Consider the following 18205-nt stretch of genomic DNA (forward strand, 5'->3'; position numbering starts at 1 on the left):
ATGCGCGAGGACGTTCGTAGCCCTGCTTCGTGCATAACCTCCTAGCACAGTCCTCGTTGCTCGTGATCAGGAGGGAGACGAGTGGTCCTGAGCTCAATGAACGAGAAGCACGAGCTGGATTCCTTCTCCCTCGCTTGTTCCCACGTCTCGACAGTGCAGCCTACATCCCGCCCACGAGCTCAAGATCGAACTACGGTGCTTTCACTCAGCATCTCGGAAGCGTGAGCGAGAGGAAAGGGAACGCAAGACACTCGAACCCCGAAACTTCCGTTGAGCAGCACCCTAACATTTCCTGCGTACCTCGAGGTATGGGCGCTATCTGCTCATTGCCGAAGAGCACACCCCCAAAGCACCCTCCTCGTGATGACTCTCCTTCAACCTTTCTCCCTTTCCCACGTTTCAGCAACGGCCCTTCCTGACGTTCCGAGCGGCTGAGCGGATAGCTGAGGAGTATCTTCAACCTAGTCGGTGTGTAGGGAATCGGCAGCAGCAGCGAGTAAGGCGGGAGAGGGGGAAAGAGATCAAACCCTTCTTCTCTCTCCCAACCACAACAACGACCAGCGACTGTCCGCATTAGACGACGCTCAAGATGGACGCGAGCACAACCGACCCGGTCACTCTCGCCTACCTCGATCGACTTCCTCTCCTCTTCTCTCCTCTTCCTCCTCCCTTCTCCTCCTCAGCTTCCCACTCCATCGCTGCTCGACACTCTTCCGGACTAGGCTCGAAAGACCTGACGACGAAGTGCTACACCTGTCGAGCTGAGGTGATTGGGGGGATCAATGGATCGTATTGGACGGAACGTGGAGAATCGTGGTTAAGGTGCGAGGGATGTGGATGGACCACGAGGAGGAAGGAGGACAGAGAGGCAGTGAGAGGAGGACGAGACTTGGTATCGGTCAAGAAGAGGAGGAAAGAACGAGAGAGGAGAACGAAAGAAGCTAATTCTCACCCGACTCAATTCCGCGCGACCACGACTAGCAAGACGCAAGACAAGGTGAAGAACGACGAGAGAACGTCAAATCTGAAATCAGAGTCTCCTTTACCGACTGCTCCACTCGCATCGACACACGCCTCGACTTTGCCTGATTCTCTTTCTCGCAATCCCTCTCCTGCCCTCACAACAGCTACGACTAGCTCGTCAAAAGCCTCACTTCCCGATTCAACTCCCTCTCCTATCCCAGCTCCACCTCCTTCGGTCTCCACTTCCGCTCAAACTCTCGATTCAAAACTCGCCGCATCTTCGGCAAAGAAACGGAAACGATCGAAACAACCGAACGGACTCGCAGAGTTACTCGCAAAGAAGAAGAAGGATGAAGGAGGAGCAGGGGGGTCAGCAGGGAGTGGAGGAGGACTAGGTTTGCAGGATTTCTTGCAAGGGTTGTAGAAGGAGAAGAGGAGGAGAATCGCTCAAACCGAATGAGTCGCACTCCTCGCAGAGTTGCTTTGACGTTCTGCGTCGTAGATCAAGGGCAAACATCATCGAGTACGTTCCGATCTGTTCTTCCATGCTCCCCGTCTGGTGTTAATCCAGTCGCTGTCCTACCTAGCTGAGCTCGACCGGCGGGCGACAAACCGCTACGCACCGGCTCCTTCGACGTGGTTGCTGAGGGAGCAAGGTCAACTCCACGCGGCTTCCGGGACTTACCTGCAACCGTCATCGACATCTACGGGCAGAAATTCGATCGATCTCGACTAGTTTTGGGCGTCGCTTGCGCCCTCGATTTGCCTCTCAAGAAGACTCTGTGTACTCTCTACCCTAAGCTGTATAACTCAGATACTTTGCAGCGAGTACCGGCCGGTAGGAATTCGTGGCAAAGCTGTGATACGAAACGTTCGATCGATTTTATCCTCTCTTCTATGTTGTCTAGCCACTTCTTTAAGCGAGTATTCCGCTGCATGTATTTCCGATGAACTTGAGCTACGAACAACAAGCAGCTTCCGAAGAATAGCGACGGAAGGCGACAAAGAGGTAGCACCGCCAAAGTCGGACCTCTCTTTCCTTCTTTCACCTCACTCTCACTCTCCAATGTCGAACAGTATGGAACAGGACTTGGCCAACTTGAGCCTCGACGAGTCAAAGGAGAGGTATGATCCCTCTTCAACCATCTACTCATCCTCTCAGGCGACTAACTCGATTCCTTTCGTTGCAGGTATCCTCCTTCCCCTCCCGCCAATTCTTTCCTCATCGTACCTCCCGAAATACTCTCAGAGATTCTGCAGCACTGTACGAACCAGGCCTCTCTCACACACGATGCCGAACTCGCTCGCCTCTGTCTCGTCTCCCATCAATTCGCCGACGTCGCTCACCCTCTCCTCTATGGAACGATCACCCTTCTCTTGTTATACGATGCCATCAACCCATCTGACGACGCCGACATTCGCCCTTGGATTGAATACGCACTTGGTCCGTACAGGATTATCCGCACTCTTCGCGACTCCCCTCGATGCGCTTCACTCGTCAGGATTCTCAACGTCGCCTTCGCGAAGCCGCCTCCGACGAACCCCGCCGACCGCGAGTTCGCGTCGCTCCTCAAGTCCTTGCCTAACCTTCAAGAACTATGGTTTGTCGACCACGGACGAGGTTTTGGCCGGTAGACCCAGACGACCTTGAAGATTCCCTCGAAGCGGCCATGACAATCATGAAAGCGATCACTGAGCTTCATGAGAAGAGTCTCCAGGTCCTTGTAATCCCACAGATCTCTCGTCAACCTCTCTACACTCACATCCTCTTCACCGAACTCTCATCTCTCGAATGCTTCAAAGGAGCGCTCCAAACGCGGCTTTTCGAGCCGCAACTACCGCAGAAGGTCGCTGCTCAACTCCGTCGTCTCTACGTTACCGATTTCGCCGGCCCACTGGACATCAAATTCGTCCTCTCGAATTCATTCGACTCCCTTCGCTACCTTCACCTTTGTTTCCGACAAAAGAACGGACCAGTCAACCTGTCCTTCCTCAGACACCTAGAGACGCTCGTTATCACCGCGAAACTCTTGGCGGGAGTCGTGTCGACAACGGGAGATTCGATTCTCGATTTCGCGACGGCGTGCAGGACTTGGATCGATCTTCCAAACAAACTCATCTCGAGCGTTCTCGAAACCTTCTCGTCGGCTCGCTCAATTCGAACCCTTGAACACCTCTCGCTTCTCACGAACGTTCACCAATTCCTCGCTCCTCATTTCGAAACTTTCTTCCTTCGCCTCCCTCCTTCCATCGTCGTCTTCTCCCTTCCCGATTCGTGGGAATGCCACCCTCTTCCTTGGTCCATTCTCATCGCTAATCACCGTCGACTCTACCCCTACTTGACCAAGATTGTACTTCGTCGTCCCGAAAACTCCGTCATGATCGACCACTACGACGCGAAAACGTACTTTGGAATCGACGACTTCGAAGCTCGAACGGGAATCAAGATCGAGTGGATCCCCAATGTGGATGACGCCTGGATTTACTGGACGGAGAAGCAGTTTTACGAGAAGGGAAGTCGTGATCAGTTGATGGGAAGAGGAAATGAATTCGCACGACGACAAGACGAGTTGGAGAGAACGACCTATGTCGTCGGTTGAAGTACTACGAGAAGGAGAAGAAAGTGGGAACAAGCGGAACAGGTTGAATCGTCGTGTATTGCAAAGGTACTGCAACAGTTTTCGTCAACGAGTTTGGACTTGAGAGGAGTTCGACGCTGCAGAACACGCCGCAAGTGAGGTTTCCCTTTACCAGCCTTCTTTCTTCCACAGATTTTATACCATCTGTAACCTGGACTGACAGCGTGATGTGCGACGCGCAAGTTGCGAAACAATGAATCGCACCAAGTTTTCGCAACGACGACATCCGAGCGAGCTTTCCTTCGACTCTTCCGGCGCTTTCGCGATCGTTCTACTTCGTTCTGAGCTGCTCCGTGCTGCTCAACCGAAGCATTTTGCGAAGAAACGAAATTCCCGCGGATTTGAACTCTCACGCCGCGAGAGATTCTCAAACTGAAGTTCGACTCTTACATCTCTCCTTCCCTCTCTCTTCATACCATGTTGTCCCTTGCCTCTTCTTCCCGAGTGAGTACCCCTCTCTAGCCTGTCTACGCGCGCAGCAGAGGAGCTAAAGATCTTGGAGTGGCACCTTCTGCCGAACACAGACTCTCGCTCGCTCTACTCTCTCTCGAAGGGCAGTCGGTGGATTCAGGGGTCTTGCTACTACTCAAGATCCTTACGATGTCGTCGTTATCGGTGGAGGTTAGTCTCTTTCCCTTCATTCTAACTGTTCCTCGGTAGAGAGCGGGATTCATCATCCAGACGCTCTCTTACGCGGGATCTGACTAGCTAGAATCTATTACTGACTGCTCTTTGTCCTCCTGTGCTCCTCAATCCCGTCTCAACACGCCGTCTCGATCTTCCCCTCTTCCTCGATTCTTCTTCCCCCCAACATTCAACTCCGGCTTACCGTTCCCCCTCTCCTAACCCGCCCTATTACTTCTACACTGTATATCATGCGTATGCTTGAATCGGAACGCGTGCAGGTCCCGGAGGATACGTAGCTGCGATCAAGGCTGCTCAATTAGGTCTCAAGGTGAGTTGACCTCTCTCTCCGCTCTTAACACTCCGCAGAGCATACGTAGCTGATACAGAGACTCATGTGACAGACTGCTTGCATTGAGAAGCGTGGATCTTTGGGAGGAACTTGTCTCAACGTTGGATGTATCCCTTCGAAAGCCATGTTAAACAACTCTCACATCTACCACCAAACTCTCCATGACACCAAGGCTCGAGGTATCGATGGTCAGTCACCGACGGCTCTTATTTTCGCGAGATCTGTCGCAACTAATCCGGATTTCCCATTTCGTCTAGTCGGAGATGTCAAACTCAACTTACCAGTCATGCTCAAGGCCAAGGAGAAGTCCGTCAGCGCTCTTACCGGAGGTGTCGAATACCTATTGAAGAAGAACAAGGTCGATTACATCAAGGGACTCGCATCATTCGATTCTCCCAGTTCGATCGACGTCGAACTCCTCGAAGGTGGTAAAACCCAAGTTCAAGCCAAGAACGTCATCATCGCCACCGGATCCGAAGTCACTCCTTTCCCCGGTATCGAGATCGACGAGAAGCAAATCGTTTCGTCGACTGGTGTCCTCGAATTGGAAAAAGTTCCCGAAAAGTTGGTTGTCATCGGAGCTGGAATCATCGGATTAGAGATGGGTTCGGTTTGGTCTCGATTGGGAGCGAACGTTGAAGTTGTCGAATTCATGGGTGCGATCGGAGGAGCTGGAATGGATGGAGAGGTCGCTAAGAGCTTCCAAAAGATCTTGGCGAAGCAAGGATTGAAGTTCTCGCTCAACACCAAGGTCCTTTCGGCGGAGAAGAAGGATGGCAAAGTTCACATTGAGGTCGAGGGAGCTAAGAACGGAAAGAAGTCGACCGTGAGTCGGAGTTTTCCTTCTGTTCTCCTCTCATTCTCCCGCCGCTCTCCTACTATTCCCCTATCATTCTCCCACCATTCTCCTAATGCTCTTCCTGAGCAGAAGCTGATCACCCCGGTTTATTACCTCAGATTGAAGCCGATGTTGTTCTCGTCGCTATCGGTCGACGACCGGTTACGAAGGGACTCAACCTCGAGAAGATCGGTGTCGAGGTCGACAACCGAGGACGTATCGTCATCGACTCCGAGTTCAACACCTCCGCGAAGGGAGTTAAGTGTATTGGAGATGTTACTTTCGGACCTATGCTCGCCCACAAGGCGGAGGAAGAGGGAATCGCCGCTGTTGAGTATATTCACTCAGGATTCGGCCATGTTTCGTACGGCGCGATCCCGAGCGTCGTCTACACTCACCCTGGTAAGTCGTCCTGTTCAATCTTGAAAAAACGACGCCGATCGGGTCACTTGCGATTTTTTCGAATTTTTTTGATTCTTCCCGCTCCTACTTCGGTTTCTTCGCCTGCATCGACCTGACCGTTGACCTTTGTTCGTTCTTGCCCTACAGAGGTCGCATGGGTCGGAAAGACTGAGGAAGATTGCAAAGCTGAGGGAATTGAATACCGAGTCGGAAACTTCCCCATGGTTGCCAACTCTCGGTATGTTTCTCTCTCTACCTCCTCACAGCGACCCTGCAAGACTCATCGCTCTCGTTGTGCGTGCTCGTGTGTAGAGCAAAGACCAACAACGACACGGATGGATTCGTCAAGGTTTTGACCGAGAAGCACACCGACAAGGTTCTCGGTTGCCACATCATCTCTTCGGTCGCTGGTGAATTGATCGGAGAAGCTACCCTCGCTCTCGAATACGGTGCTTCGTCAGAAGATGTTGCCCGAACTTGCCATGCTCACCCTACTGTTTCGGAAGCCGTCAAGGAAGCTGTGAGTTCTCGCTCAAGCCTTTCTCCTCTTCTTTCTCGTTGCTAGAGTCTCGATTGCTGACGCTACTTGTCGGTATCTCTCCATAGTTCCTTGCCGCTTCTTCCGGAAAGGGTACGCCTTTTTTCTCTCCCGCTTCTCTCGTACTTGAATCCTTAGCTGACTCGAAGACTTCTTCTACTGCAACAGCCATCAACGCTTAAACCCCCTCCTACTCTCTCCCTCCGCTCGCACTGTCTCTGTCTTTAGTTTTCTTCCCTTCGCCATGAATATCTTAGATCATTTTTTCTTCTCCTCTACTCTGGGTTCTCATCGATTATCAATCTCTCTCTGTGTTTGTGTCGAGGAAATACAAACATACAAAAAGCTATTTTACTCGAAAATATGTGCTGCGGATTCAGCGAGAGAAAGTTGAGAACCGTCATCGCTTTCTGTTCTTTCTCTTCTTCCTCACTAACACTTCAAGCAACTTTCACAACATGGTGAGTCCACTCCAAGCACTCCACCCTCTTATCTAACTGACTCGCACGCTCTCTCTGTGCTCCCTTGTTCAACCTCGTCACCGCCTCGAAATCTTGATCAATGAATAGTCTTCCACCGCTGCCAGTACATCTACCACTCCCGAATACACGGTTACCGTGTCTTCGTTGTCTCCTTCGACTACGAAAGAAACTCTCGAACACTTCTTCTCGTTCTGTGGAAAGATCTCGTCGATTGAACTCGAAGGCGGAGAGGCCAAGGTTCACTTCCTCAAGGTACGTTAGCTCTACCATGTTGTCTGGCTCTTGTGCTGATGCTTGACTATGCTGGACGAGTAGGAATCTGCCGCAAAGACTGCTCAGATGTTGAACGGTGGAGTTTTGGATCACTCGACCATTTCCGTCACTTCGAACGATACCCCCGCTCCTAAACTCGCCAACATTCAACCTAACTCTCCTTCTACTACTGCTACTACCTCGCCTTCCGGCGCTGACCACCACTCTGATGAAATCGAGCAAGAAGGTGAGCAATTCGATAAATCTCAACGAGGAGCTTCCCACTGATTCGTTTGCTGTACGACAGACAAACCCAAAACGGCTATCGTCGCGGAGTTGCTCGGAAACGGTTACCACTTGTCTGATCAAGTGATTCACAAAGCCATCGAAACTGACTCTCGTAAGTCAATCTTCCTCTAACCTCCGTATTCCCACTCTGACACGGACGTCGTACGCAGAATACGGTATCTCTGCACGTTTCCTCCCTTGGTTCAACGCGCTTACCTCAAAAGTCCAACAAACGGCTCAACCTCACGTCGAACGAGCGACTCAAAAAGTGAAAGAAGTCGACGAGAAGCAAGGTCTCTCGCTCAAAGCTCGCGCCTCATGGATCATCGGTTCGAAATACTACACTGCTGCTCTTAACTCGCCCGTCGGGTCGAAGGTCCAAGCGTTCTACACGACAGCAGCGAAAACCGCTCATGACGTTCACGAGGAAGCGTTGAGGATCGCAGAGGCGAAGAAGAGTGAGAAGGTTACGGGAACGGCGTCGAGTGAGACGGCTCCGATCACTTCGAGTGGTACGGTCGGTGATGCGGGAAAGGGAAAGGATGTTGACAGACCCCTTGAAACTACCACCGCCTAGACATGTGGAATTTCTTTTCAGTATGCAGTACCCTTCTAGTCTTCTGTCCCCTGTGAATATCTCAGTTCTCTCCTCGCTTACTGTTCGCATGAGAGGAAGAAGAGGAGAAGCCCAGAATCGAAAACAGTCGCGGTTTTTTGTCGAGTCATCCTCGCCCTCTGCGACGCGTACATTATCTCGACAGACTCCAGGAACACACAATGTAGCTGAAGAACCGTGAGGCTGGCTGAAGAAGCTTGGATCGGGCTCGAGCTTGAACAACCTTTTCTTTCGATCTCAGGCTCCTCACGGCAAGCTCACTTTAAGGATTAGAGTCTAGATTTGCAGGTGTATGGATTCCTTTCCAAGCTAAGAGATATATACGAAAACCGAAAGAAGATGCCGTAAGACCCAAAAAGAACGACGAAAGAGATGAGAGGAGATAGGAAAAGAATAACTGTCTAGAATTGAGTGAGGTAAGATCCGAGAGGTTCTTCGAACGCAGCCCTGATCTCATCGTTGGTCTTGCCGAGAGCGAGAAGGACTTGAAGCATACGACGGGTCTTGACGGGGTTGAAGACGCCTCCGGCGATCGTGGTGGCATTCGTCGAAGGGGCAACGAAACCTGAGTTGATCTTGGTGCTTCTTACGACGGGAATACCTTGAGCGATGACCGAGTCGATGAGAGGTTGTCCGGCGGTCGAGAGCGATCCAGCGCCAGTTCCGGCCGTCACGACTCCCTTTGCTCCACTTTCAACAGCCGACTTGACGAGGTGGAAGTCAGAGCCTAGATATCATCGACGACTGTGAGCTCGTGGGACCATAGAAGCAAGAGGAACAGCGGACTAACCTTGGAATCCATAAATGATTTCGACGGGAGGAAGAGATTGAACTTTCGAGATGTCGTAGACTTTCTTGAAGGTGGGCATCGAGGGAGGGTAGTGGTAGAAGGGTTGAACGGAGAGCAAGTGTCCAAGGCAACCAAATTCAGGGGATTCGAAAGTGTCGAGGGTGTTTGCCTGACAAAACAAGTGATCAGTTTTCGTTGTCGCTTCTAGATCTCGACGAAACGGTCACATACCTCCGTCTTTTGGCAGAAGAACGCGGAGCAAATCCTGTCGTTGAGCGTGATCAAGGTTCCACGATCGCGACTGAGAGGGGAGACAGCCGTTCGGGCAGCAGAAAGAAGATTGTTGGGACCGTCGGCGGAGATCGCGGTAGCGGGTCGCATAGCCCCGACAACGACGATGGGAGCACTGCAGTTGACGGTGATGTCGAGGAAGAAGGCCGTCTCTTCGAGAGTGTCGGTTCCGTGCGTGATAACTCTGCAAAACGCGGCGAAAACGAAACGATCAGTGTCTCGAAGGATCGTACAATTGGACTTATAACACTCACACAGCATCGTAAGGCGCATCGTCTCCACATACAGCTTTCGTAGCGAGTTTACTGATGTTGAGCGCGATAGCATCGGAAAGAGACTGCAAACGAAAAATTGAGCTTTGTTCGCCTCGTTCAAACCGAAGGGCGAGAAGCACTCACATTAGACCCAACATTCGCGACTTGGACACCATCGATTTGAGCGGTTTCCAAGAGTTCGGGGACGGCCTCAACGAGTGCTGCTACCCCAATCGCGCCAGCCTGTCGAAGTGAAAAAAAACTGAGTTTAGCGTGACTTTCGCGAAAGGGGAGAGTGACAGTAGTTTGACTCACGGTGTAGGCAGTAGAGTCGGTGTTACTCGTCGATGACCCAGCAATCGTACCACCTGAACAAAGAGAGGGAAGAGTCAAGACCTCGAAGAAGGAGAGAGAAGAGGAGAAAAATGAAAACTTACCCGTCGCCATGATGAGCAACCTCGGGAGAGAATCATATGTTGCGTTGCGAGGAGACGAGTAGGTGATGTTGAAAGGACTGTTGTCGCGCTTGGCGACTGTAGGGAAGGAAGGAGCGACTAGAGGAGCGGCCGACGCTGAACAAGCGAGAGCAAGCGAGAGGAGGACGTTTGCCAGCATTTCGAGGAAAGAGTGTCGGTATCAAAGAGGGAGAAGTTGAAGCGGAAACGAGGACGGGGGAAAAAAGTAGAGAGGAGAGAAGCGAAGAAGAAGAAGATGTGAGGAGAGAAAAAACGGGTTGAGCGGAAGTAGCGGAAAAGTTCGCCTTGAGATAAGCGCTAAGCAAGCTTTGTTTATCGAGAGATCTCTCGGCCTTTCCGTAGGCACAATTGGGGTGTCGAGAAAACCTGTTGGGGCGCGAGACAAGCGAAAAAAAGAGGGTGCTTTCGATTGCGAGAGAATCAGCGAAGCCGGAAGAAAACTTCGCTTTTCGAGAGAGTAAGCGCGCGGTGTGTACCGATTCTACTTATCTCTCTTCTGCCGAGCTTTTCTCGGTGAATCAACCAAGATCGAAGCGAAGCACGGAAACACACGCTGCTCACGATACCACGTTCGAACCCAAGCGATCGCGAGGGCGAGAACAACACATGGAAACAATGGATTTCCATTCAGAAAGAAAATCTCTTATCCACAGCTCGGGGCGATTCATCTCCGAGTCTTGTGTCAGGCGATAGGACGCAAAAGCATTTCCAGGATTCCATCCGCAGGGTAAAGGGAGAAAGCAATAAAAAATGAGGAAAAGCGAATCGTAAAAGTGAGAAACGTCTAATACGGGTAGAAACACGTTCTATCCAACAACGAGGGCACTGCGGTGTAGCGAGAGAAGTAATACAAGGTCGCGGAAGAAGGTTACAAGGTCGCGAGTGGGAAGAGGGATCAGAGTATCGGTAGGTGGACCTCGACGGACCAGATTGCGATTGCCCTCCATTGAAGCCAAACAGCAACGACGATCGCGCAGTGCCACCAGTTGTGACTATTCCCCCAGTTCCAATCTCCCGGAGCGCAACACTCTGGGAATTGATGAGCGTAGAAGACGAGTCCAAAGAGATAGGAGAGAACGCTCGGAATCGCTGGGCCTGAACAGAGCGGATGTGAGTTCTTCGGCGAGACGAGCGGGAGAAACACTGCTTACTGTAAAACCAGAGAGTATCGAAGAAGCCTTCGAGTAGCGCTCGATGGGTCACAGGGGCAATCGCCGAGGCAGCGAGAGCGACGAAGAACTGCACGAACAATGTCAGCAGTCCGATGAGCTACAACTCGAGGGCATGAATGAGACTCACAGCGATTCGGTAAGCTTTGTATTCTCGTTGATTGAACCAGGCAGACCAAGGAACGATCATTCCGGTGATTCCGACTAAGGCAGAGAAAATCATGTAACCCGTCGCCAAGTTTGCGTGGTGGTAGAAGCCGTAGTACTATTGATTCGGGAGGTCTTAGTCAACACAGTGGAGGATGAATAGAAAGAGAATAGCGTACCTCGGCTGCCATTACACTCGCCGCAATCAAACTCGAGATTCCAACGTAATCCAAACACGCTGCACCCTGGAACCAACTTGAAGTTGCGCATCCGGCCAGGAGGTGCCAAACTGCTGAGCTCAAGAGGCATTTCATGGCAGCGGTGACGAAGAGAACCGCAATCGCTGTGTCCCCTGGACGAGCGGTAACTTCGGCGAGAGACGATGCCGATGTCGAGTAAGAAGGGGTAGTCGTGAGATAGTAGACGAGAAGTCCAACGAGGGACAAGAAGCCGAGGAAATGAGATTGAATGTTGACCGTCTGTACGAGTTTTCAGAGTCAATTCCCGCGAACTCGAAATCGACGAAGCGGACACTCACCTCGTTATGCCATTCCCATCCAGATCTCAACAGCATACCCCATTGTTCGATTGGAATGTAACGATATCCAGAGATGATGAACTAAGAGAGGAATCGTCGTCAATGGAATCTCGCTCGTTTAGACTCAAAGTCGCTTACCTCATTGTTGCGCCATTCGAGAGGGAGTTCTTGATACTGTAGCAGCCGCGTCTTTCCAATCTCTAGCGCCTTGTGATACATCCTCGTCGCCTCATCGATCGCATGACTCGAATGATCCTTGACGTACGCTGAAAGTTCCGCCGCTCCGTCCGAGAGGTGATGAAGTCCAGCTTGTAGAGATTCAGCAGTTTCTTCTTTGAGATGTCGAGCCGCTCCTTTCAGGCGAGTCGATTCGGTCGAGAAGTAAGAACGCAGGTCGGAAAAGTCGGGAACGGGAGAAGGCATTGGAGGGAGAGAGCGAAAGAAGGAAGACATGCCGACGGAAGAGGAAGCTGGATCTGAAGGTGTGGGAGATGAGAGAGAAGTGAGGGCGTCTTTAAGGGTTCGTAATTCATTCGTGACTCGAAGGAGGAGAGCGTTCGCGGAAGAAGCGGCGACGTCGAAACGAGGAAGAGAAGGGAGAGGATGATCTGCGAGGAACTGGTCGAGAGCTTCTCTCGCATCGTCCGAGAGTTGGAAACTGATAAGGGAGCCAGAGGATGGGCCCGAAAGATCGTCGGCGAGGATAGGGAGTTCATCTCGAATGTCGGAAAGGAAAGACGAAGCGGATTCGATAAATTGTTCGAGCGAGTGAATCTCGGCTTCGATCTCTTCATCGTCAAGCCGTCCTCCTCCTCCTCCGGGCGTTCGGGAAAGCTGCTCCTTCTCCTTGTCACCCTCTGTCGATGCTCGCCTCGTCGTTTCTGATCCTAGCTTTCCCTCGTGTCCCGCTTCGTGCTCATCTTCCTCTCCTTCAGAGCCTTCCTCCAATGACTCGTGTGAGGTCTTGATAAGCTCTTCTTCAGCCTCCCCATCTTCGACGTATTCCCTCAACGCTCTCAATCCTTGTTCCGCCTCTTCCAACTTCCCCGCCAAGAAATCCTTGATCGAAACAAAGCTTGCCGGCAAGTCCAGAGATTGAAGTAACGACGATCCATACTCGAAGGCGTTGCGGGAGTAGTAGGATGCTTCGTGAAGAGAGTAAGAGCGAGGTCTTCGATCGGTTGAACTGATGACGGGACAGGAGTCGGTTCGTGAGGTCGTTGGACGTCTCTGCCGTAAGGTCGACGTTACCATAGGGGCGAATTCGATGAGAGTCTGCGAAAGAATGCCGAGAGATTGTTCGGTAAGCAATCGGGACGAGGCAACTCACTCTAGCGATTCAGATCCGTCTGACCTACCTCTAGCCGTACCGGTACAGTCCAAGTCTACTTTGCTCCGCCTTGAAACGATCTCGCTCACTTGAGGACGAGACTTCCCTCGAAATTGATGAACCGGAAAAACACAGTCTTCTCCTTTCGCTGCGGCTCTTCTGAATCGTCGCTGAAGTTGTCGAGGACCGTTACTGATATCGGCGAGTCTGGGGTGAGTTCTGTAGGGTAAAGATGGCGGATGAGGTCAGAAGCGAGAGGACTGAAGATTTCCTCTCAATTCGGACCGGCCGGCGATGTTCTTCCTCTCCCGCTCTCACGTCCGATCGGTCTCGGCAGTCTTAGCGATCATACAGGCAGCTACACGAAGAATCGCACATGATCCCGCTCTCGCACGACCTGCTTCCTCCCCGATTTCGATTTCTCTCTCAACTCAGCACTTGACTCTTTGCCTCCGCCAGCTCTGCCTGACCGCAAACACACGAGAAGATGTTGGAGTTCGATCCGAGATGATGATGGTCCACGGAGGAACACCGGAGAGACCAGGCGACCTGAACGCAGACGGTCCGTGAGGTTGCTCGAGCCGTTTAAACCTGATCTGCTCTTCCTTTCCCGCCATATCGAGGAGCAAGGCTCGTAGTCACGGTCGAATGCGGGTCGTCGATTTCTTCAAATGCTTCGCCCTCGTCGGTCAGGAGGAACTCGCCGGAATCCCTCACTCAGACTTCGAGTTCCACCTCGATGGATGGGCTGCTGCTGTCGCCTTAGCCCGGGATGGGACTACTCTTGTGGGTACGTCAAAATACTCGCAAGTTTGTAAAATCTTGGTCAAGAAGCAGATTAAACCCGAGGAATGGGTAAGCCCGCACGTTATCTCTCTGATTCGTTCATGCACTACTGACGAGACCTATCTATGTCAGGCTATCGAAGCGCTAGCAATCTCGCACGCGGCGTCGGACAACGGATTCTCCCAGTACTTGCTCGAATCGATCGGAGTTTACTGGCCTGCGGCCTGTCAGACTCAAGCTCGATCTGTATGCTCCTCCCTCATCCTTCCACTTGGATTCGTCGCGAAAGTTGCTTGCGCTAACAACTCTCGTCCCATTTCCCAGCGCGCATTGGTCGTCCCCGAAGAATTCGCTTTCAGCCGACGTTACAAGGATCGAGACGGTAGAGAGCATGCCTCGATTGTCAATCATCGGAAACCTCTCGTTCTCCCATACCCTTCCGACAAGGTACTCGTCTTCGCTCGCACGCAACAAGGCGACGTCATCCCTCGAAGCGCCCTTTTCTACGCAAGTCGATTCTATCGCCTTCGACAAGTCGCGGAGAAATCTCAAGAAGCGGAACATGTCGCGGAAGGGCTCAATAGCGTTCTACTCTCGATGGTTCTCTACTATGCTGCCCTGAAGGTCAAACCACCCTCGGTGGAACTTAACTTCGAGTTCGATTCGTGGCGTTATGCTCACAAAGTAGGAACGGAGTACGGTGGCGAAATCTTTGGGATGGAGGGGCTCCGTCTCAACCTCGAATTCTTCGAACATTTCCAGGATCATGGTGAAGCGTACTTCAAAGACGCTGCGAAGTGGTGGATTCCTGAACTTAGTGATGAGGACCAGAAGAAGAGGGAGTTGTTGCTGGACGTTGCGATGGAAATGGTTCACAAACTCGGTTCTATCCTCAATCGCGTACGTTCAATTCCTTTCTCGGTGTCTCGACTCAAACGCTAATCGTCTCGGGACACAGTCAAAGATAGCCAAACACTATCCTCAATTCGCTCCGAATCCTTTTCAAGTAACCCCGCGCGCTCCCGGCGCCTTCAAGGAAGAACTTGAAGACCGATTGAAGCGACAGCGCGAGGCCCGAAGGCAACGTCGTGAAGCGGAGACCTCCAGTTCGCCAACGACGGGCTCGGCATCGAACACCAGGGAAGGAGAGGGAAAGAGACGAAAATAACGGTCATAGCTTTTCACACTTTCGCAAACAAGATTAGATTTTCCCCTTTTCTTTCTCGTCGGTGCAGAGAGACTTCGTCCTCCTGCTCTTGGTCTCCTTGAGTGTCGGAGAGTCTTTGAGCTTTGAGCTCGAGTGTTCCGAGGAGGAATAGACCATACAGCTCAGAGAAACTTGAGAGTTCTGGACCATTGCAGATTCTCCACATTCGCAATTCTCCACTTCTCGGAAGTCGCATCTCGTACGTCGCCTCACCTCCACTCGTCTCTCTCTCTTCTCTCTCCTCACAACACTCCTACCTGCCTACAAGATGTCCAACGAGAAGCTCAAGATCTACACCTCCCCTTCTGCTTTCCCGAACCCTCAACGAGTTCGTCTCTTCGCTTACGAAAAGGGAATCGCCGACAAACTCGATGAACAAGTCCTCGACATGACTCCCGGAGGAGAACAGAGGAGTTGGAGACATTTGAAGGTGAACCCGTATGGAGAAACACCTGCCCTCAAACTTAGCGATGGTACTTGCATCTCCGAATCGACTGCTATTGCGAGGTGAGTTTGTCAAACTGCCTCTGTGACCTTTGCGACGCTGACGTCGATGACCCTCGACAGATATTTCGACAACACCTACCCAGGTCGAAAGATCATGGGAGAAAGCGCACTTGAACAAGCGTAAGTTTCGAACCTTTCGCTTCTCTCGTGAATCGCTTGCTGAAATCGCTCTATGACGAGAACATAGTCTCGATCAACAATGGGATCAACGAATTTGGGTACATCTCCTCTACCGTTTGACGGTAGCTTTCCACGTACTCCACGAAGGTCTAGGTCACAAGCTCGAGTTGGTCAAGAACGAGGAATGGGGCCGTCATTGTCGACGAGAGGCGATTGCGACCGCCGGAATGTGAGCTTTGTTTCCGATTCTATCCCACTGCTTTCGACCTAAGCTCACGCCTGACGCTCCCCAATAGGCTCGACAAACATCTCAGTGACGGACGACAATGGATTCTCGGTGGAAATGAACCCACCTTCGCCGATATCACTCTTTGCACGGCGTTGGCGTTCAGCAAGTTCCCGACGATGAACACGGATTTGACCGAACGTTTCGAATACCTCGAGAACTTCTGGAAGCGATGGCAAGAACGAGACTCGTTCAAGCAAGCTTACGCTGACGGAGGAATGTTGGACGAGCTCGAACATCTCAAGAAGTAAACCTCTGTCTGTCGTCAACATCGGAATAGTTTTTGTAGTCTCTCCCCAAGTTGTAGGTTAAAGGAATCAAAGATCTCTGTTGTGCCGCTCTATCGCTCGAAGATGAAAGAGAGAGCTCACCTCGATCGTGCCGAAGTGTTCGAGTCAGAGCGCAAGATCTCGATAGCGTAGCCTCAACAGTAGGATTTTCAAGTCTCTCAGTTCACGACATTACTGTCCGAAGTTGGGAAAGCAGATAGCAAAGTTACAACTCGAGGCGAAAGGCGAATTCACAACTAAGACAACAGCAGGAGACGGAGAAAGACAAGACAGAAAACACACAAACGAAGATATATGAACGAGAACTATTCACAAGGATGAAGAAGCTGGGAAAGTAGAAGGGAACGTCAAGGTCGAACTCGTTGCGGAAGATTTGCGAGTTGCTAACCTCCTCCACCCTTCGGCTCGACAGGCGAGAACGGCTTCGAAGGACTTGACGACGTGCAGAAGCGCTTCACTCCTGGACGACAAAGGCGAGGCGAGCTGGGAAAGTTGAGGAGCGGATTGAGAGTGCGGGAGAGAAGTGAAGGGAGAATCAGTGAGGAGAGGGTCGGCGCGACGTTGTCGGTTCGTCGAGATAGAAAGCCTTCGAAGATCGCAGGGTTGAGATACCGAGCGTTTGCGAGGATTGAGAGGGGTCGATCGAGGCGAGTCACGAGAGGTTGAGGAAGACGGGATTCGAGGAGAAAGAGATTGGGTGCGACGAGGTGGTAGAGGCGGTTGAAGGAAGCCGTCTTCGGTCATAATAGGTGAGGAGGAGGAAGAAGGGGCAGGCGGAGGATTATCGAAGAAGGAAATCAAGTTTTCGTGATTCGTTTTCGAGCGTTTGAGAGGTTTCACGTCTTCTTCTTCCTCTTCCTCCTTGATCGAGACGGTTTCTTCCCGAGAAAGGATCGAGCTGCGTCTTGTAGCGACCCTCCTCAGTGCCGATGAAGGCGAAGAATCCTCGAGACGACGTTTCTCTGAGCGCCGGGCGGTTTCGTGCGACATGATCTCCTCCTCCCTAGTTTCCCACCTCTGCCTCAACAAGTCGTACATATTGGCGTACACCTCGGGGTCGGGGCGAACGCCGCCAATGAGGCATGGAGGAGGAGCGATTTGATGAGGGGCGGCGATTCGAGTTGATCCGGCGGGGAGCTGGAAGACGGAAGGAAAGGCGACGTTTCTCGGAGAAGGGGTAGGAAGTGACGAGATAGGGGGAGGGAACGGAGTGTCGGCGGGAAGGACGAAGGTAGCTCGAATCGAGGGAGAAGGAATTGGAAGTTCGTAAACTGCGCACATCGAATTGAGCGAGGATTGTGGGTTGAGATAGGTGAAGAGGGATGTAGGTAGATGGTCAACGTCGACGGAGGTAGCTGGATAGATTGAATAGGCCTGCCGAAACAAGGGTCGTGAGACAGTCTGAGTGAGATGAGATAATAAAATTAGAATGAGGAGGTCGAGGTCGCACTTTACGCTCGAGAGGAGAATCACGCTCGAGCACTGTCGGTATCTATTCTTTGAGCTTGTTTCGTCCGGAGAGCCGTCGGTGCGTACGAAGGGCGAGAGCGTAGAGGACAATAGGAAGAAACGAACTGACGAACGACGAGAATGTCGTCTCGAATCTTCCGGACCTTCGATACTTTATTTCTCGGAGGGTGCTGTATGTGACCGTCCCGGATAAGAGGAGACTCGAACCTAATCTACTGGAGCAGAACGAAGAGTTGAGATTCTCAACCTGTTCTAGACCTTGCAATCTTTCGCACAGACCTTCCCAGTTTGTCGCTTCCCTCGACGGTTGTCTAGCTCTTCCTCCTCGTCGAATGATGAGGTCACGCTCCTCAATCGCACTACCGAGCAGTAATACAATACATCCTGCAATTTATCAGCTCACTACGGTCGAGAGAGTTCGCGATTTGGAGTCAGTAACCAAGACACTCACAAATTGGCCCCTAGACTCGTCGACCTGTTCCTCATATAGCTCATGAATCTCGTCCCCGCACCATGAGTGTGTTGGAGTGACCCAAGCTCTCTCGTAGCA

General features: G+C 51.8%; 9 protein-coding genes across 9 annotated transcripts; 6 read left to right on the forward strand and 3 right to left on the reverse strand.

Moving 5' to 3' along the window:
• Positions 1 to 589: 589 nt before the first annotated feature.
• On the forward strand, positions 590 to 1387 carry JCM6883_007182 (uncharacterized protein; the record flags this gene model as incomplete). The annotated part of the gene is made up of 1 exon (XM_076631310.1): positions 590 to 1387. One exon carries the CDS (start codon positions 590 to 592, stop codon positions 1385 to 1387), a length of 798 nt encoding a protein of 265 aa, XP_076488614.1.
• Positions 1388 to 2029: 642 nt separating this feature from the next.
• Positions 2030 to 3563, forward strand: JCM6883_007183 (uncharacterized protein; the record flags this gene model as incomplete). Its single annotated transcript, XM_076631311.1, has 3 exons — positions 2030 to 2088; positions 2154 to 2519; positions 2585 to 3563. The coding sequence occupies 3 exons, from the start codon at positions 2030 to 2032 to the stop codon at positions 3561 to 3563; spliced, it is 1404 nt and encodes a 467-aa protein (XP_076488615.1).
• Positions 3564 to 4019: 456 nt separating this feature from the next.
• On the forward strand, positions 4020 to 6538 carry LPD1 (dihydrolipoyl dehydrogenase; the record flags this gene model as incomplete). Its single annotated transcript, XM_076631312.1, has 10 exons — positions 4020 to 4046; positions 4127 to 4223; positions 4508 to 4557; positions 4631 to 4766; positions 4836 to 5404; positions 5536 to 5818; positions 5966 to 6056; positions 6131 to 6338; positions 6425 to 6449; positions 6525 to 6538. 10 exons carry the CDS (start codon positions 4020 to 4022, stop codon positions 6536 to 6538), a joined length of 1500 nt encoding a protein of 499 aa, XP_076488616.1.
• Positions 6539 to 6814: 276 nt separating this feature from the next.
• JCM6883_007185 (uncharacterized protein) lies at positions 6815 to 7955 on the forward strand (the record flags this gene model as incomplete). Its single annotated transcript, XM_076631313.1, has 5 exons — positions 6815 to 6817; positions 6926 to 7090; positions 7154 to 7337; positions 7398 to 7490; positions 7549 to 7955. The coding sequence occupies 5 exons, from the start codon at positions 6815 to 6817 to the stop codon at positions 7953 to 7955; spliced, it is 852 nt and encodes a 283-aa protein (XP_076488617.1).
• A 440-nt stretch (positions 7956 to 8395) lies between these two features.
• On the reverse strand, positions 8396 to 9944 carry JCM6883_007186 (asparaginase; the record flags this gene model as incomplete). The annotated part of the gene is made up of 7 exons (XM_076631314.1): positions 8396 to 8721; positions 8785 to 8953; positions 9016 to 9259; positions 9330 to 9412; positions 9474 to 9572; positions 9645 to 9697; positions 9767 to 9944. The coding sequence occupies 7 exons, from the start codon at positions 9942 to 9944 to the stop codon at positions 8396 to 8398; spliced, it is 1152 nt and encodes a 383-aa protein (XP_076488618.1).
• Positions 9945 to 10700: 756 nt separating this feature from the next.
• Positions 10701 to 12913, reverse strand: JCM6883_007187 (hemolysin III family protein; the record flags this gene model as incomplete). Its single annotated transcript, XM_076631315.1, has 6 exons — positions 10701 to 10900; positions 10957 to 11044; positions 11105 to 11239; positions 11301 to 11600; positions 11660 to 11740; positions 11798 to 12913. The coding sequence occupies 6 exons, from the start codon at positions 12911 to 12913 to the stop codon at positions 10701 to 10703; spliced, it is 1920 nt and encodes a 639-aa protein (XP_076488619.1).
• A 724-nt stretch (positions 12914 to 13637) lies between these two features.
• On the forward strand, positions 13638 to 14943 carry JCM6883_007188 (uncharacterized protein; the record flags this gene model as incomplete). The annotated part of the gene is made up of 3 exons (XM_076631316.1): positions 13638 to 13844; positions 13908 to 14675; positions 14734 to 14943. 3 exons carry the CDS (start codon positions 13638 to 13640, stop codon positions 14941 to 14943), a joined length of 1185 nt encoding a protein of 394 aa, XP_076488620.1.
• Positions 14944 to 15250: 307 nt separating this feature from the next.
• On the forward strand, positions 15251 to 16146 carry GTT2 (glutathione transferase GTT2; the record flags this gene model as incomplete). Its single annotated transcript, XM_076631317.1, has 4 exons — positions 15251 to 15489; positions 15550 to 15609; positions 15677 to 15838; positions 15906 to 16146. The coding sequence occupies 4 exons, from the start codon at positions 15251 to 15253 to the stop codon at positions 16144 to 16146; spliced, it is 702 nt and encodes a 233-aa protein (XP_076488621.1).
• Positions 16147 to 16494: 348 nt separating this feature from the next.
• On the reverse strand, positions 16495 to 17466 carry JCM6883_007190 (uncharacterized protein; the record flags this gene model as incomplete). The annotated part of the gene is made up of 1 exon (XM_076631318.1): positions 16495 to 17466. One exon carries the CDS (start codon positions 17464 to 17466, stop codon positions 16495 to 16497), a length of 972 nt encoding a protein of 323 aa, XP_076488622.1.
• Positions 17467 to 18205: the final 739 nt, after the last annotated feature.

The sequence above is a fragment of the Sporobolomyces salmoneus genome (assembly GCF_050403485.1).
Source record: "Sporobolomyces salmoneus JCM6883 DNA, S_salmoneus_JCM6883_v1_ctg16, whole genome shotgun sequence".
NCBI classification, from domain to species: domain Eukaryota; kingdom Fungi; phylum Basidiomycota; class Microbotryomycetes; order Sporidiobolales; family Sporidiobolaceae; genus Sporobolomyces; species Sporobolomyces salmoneus.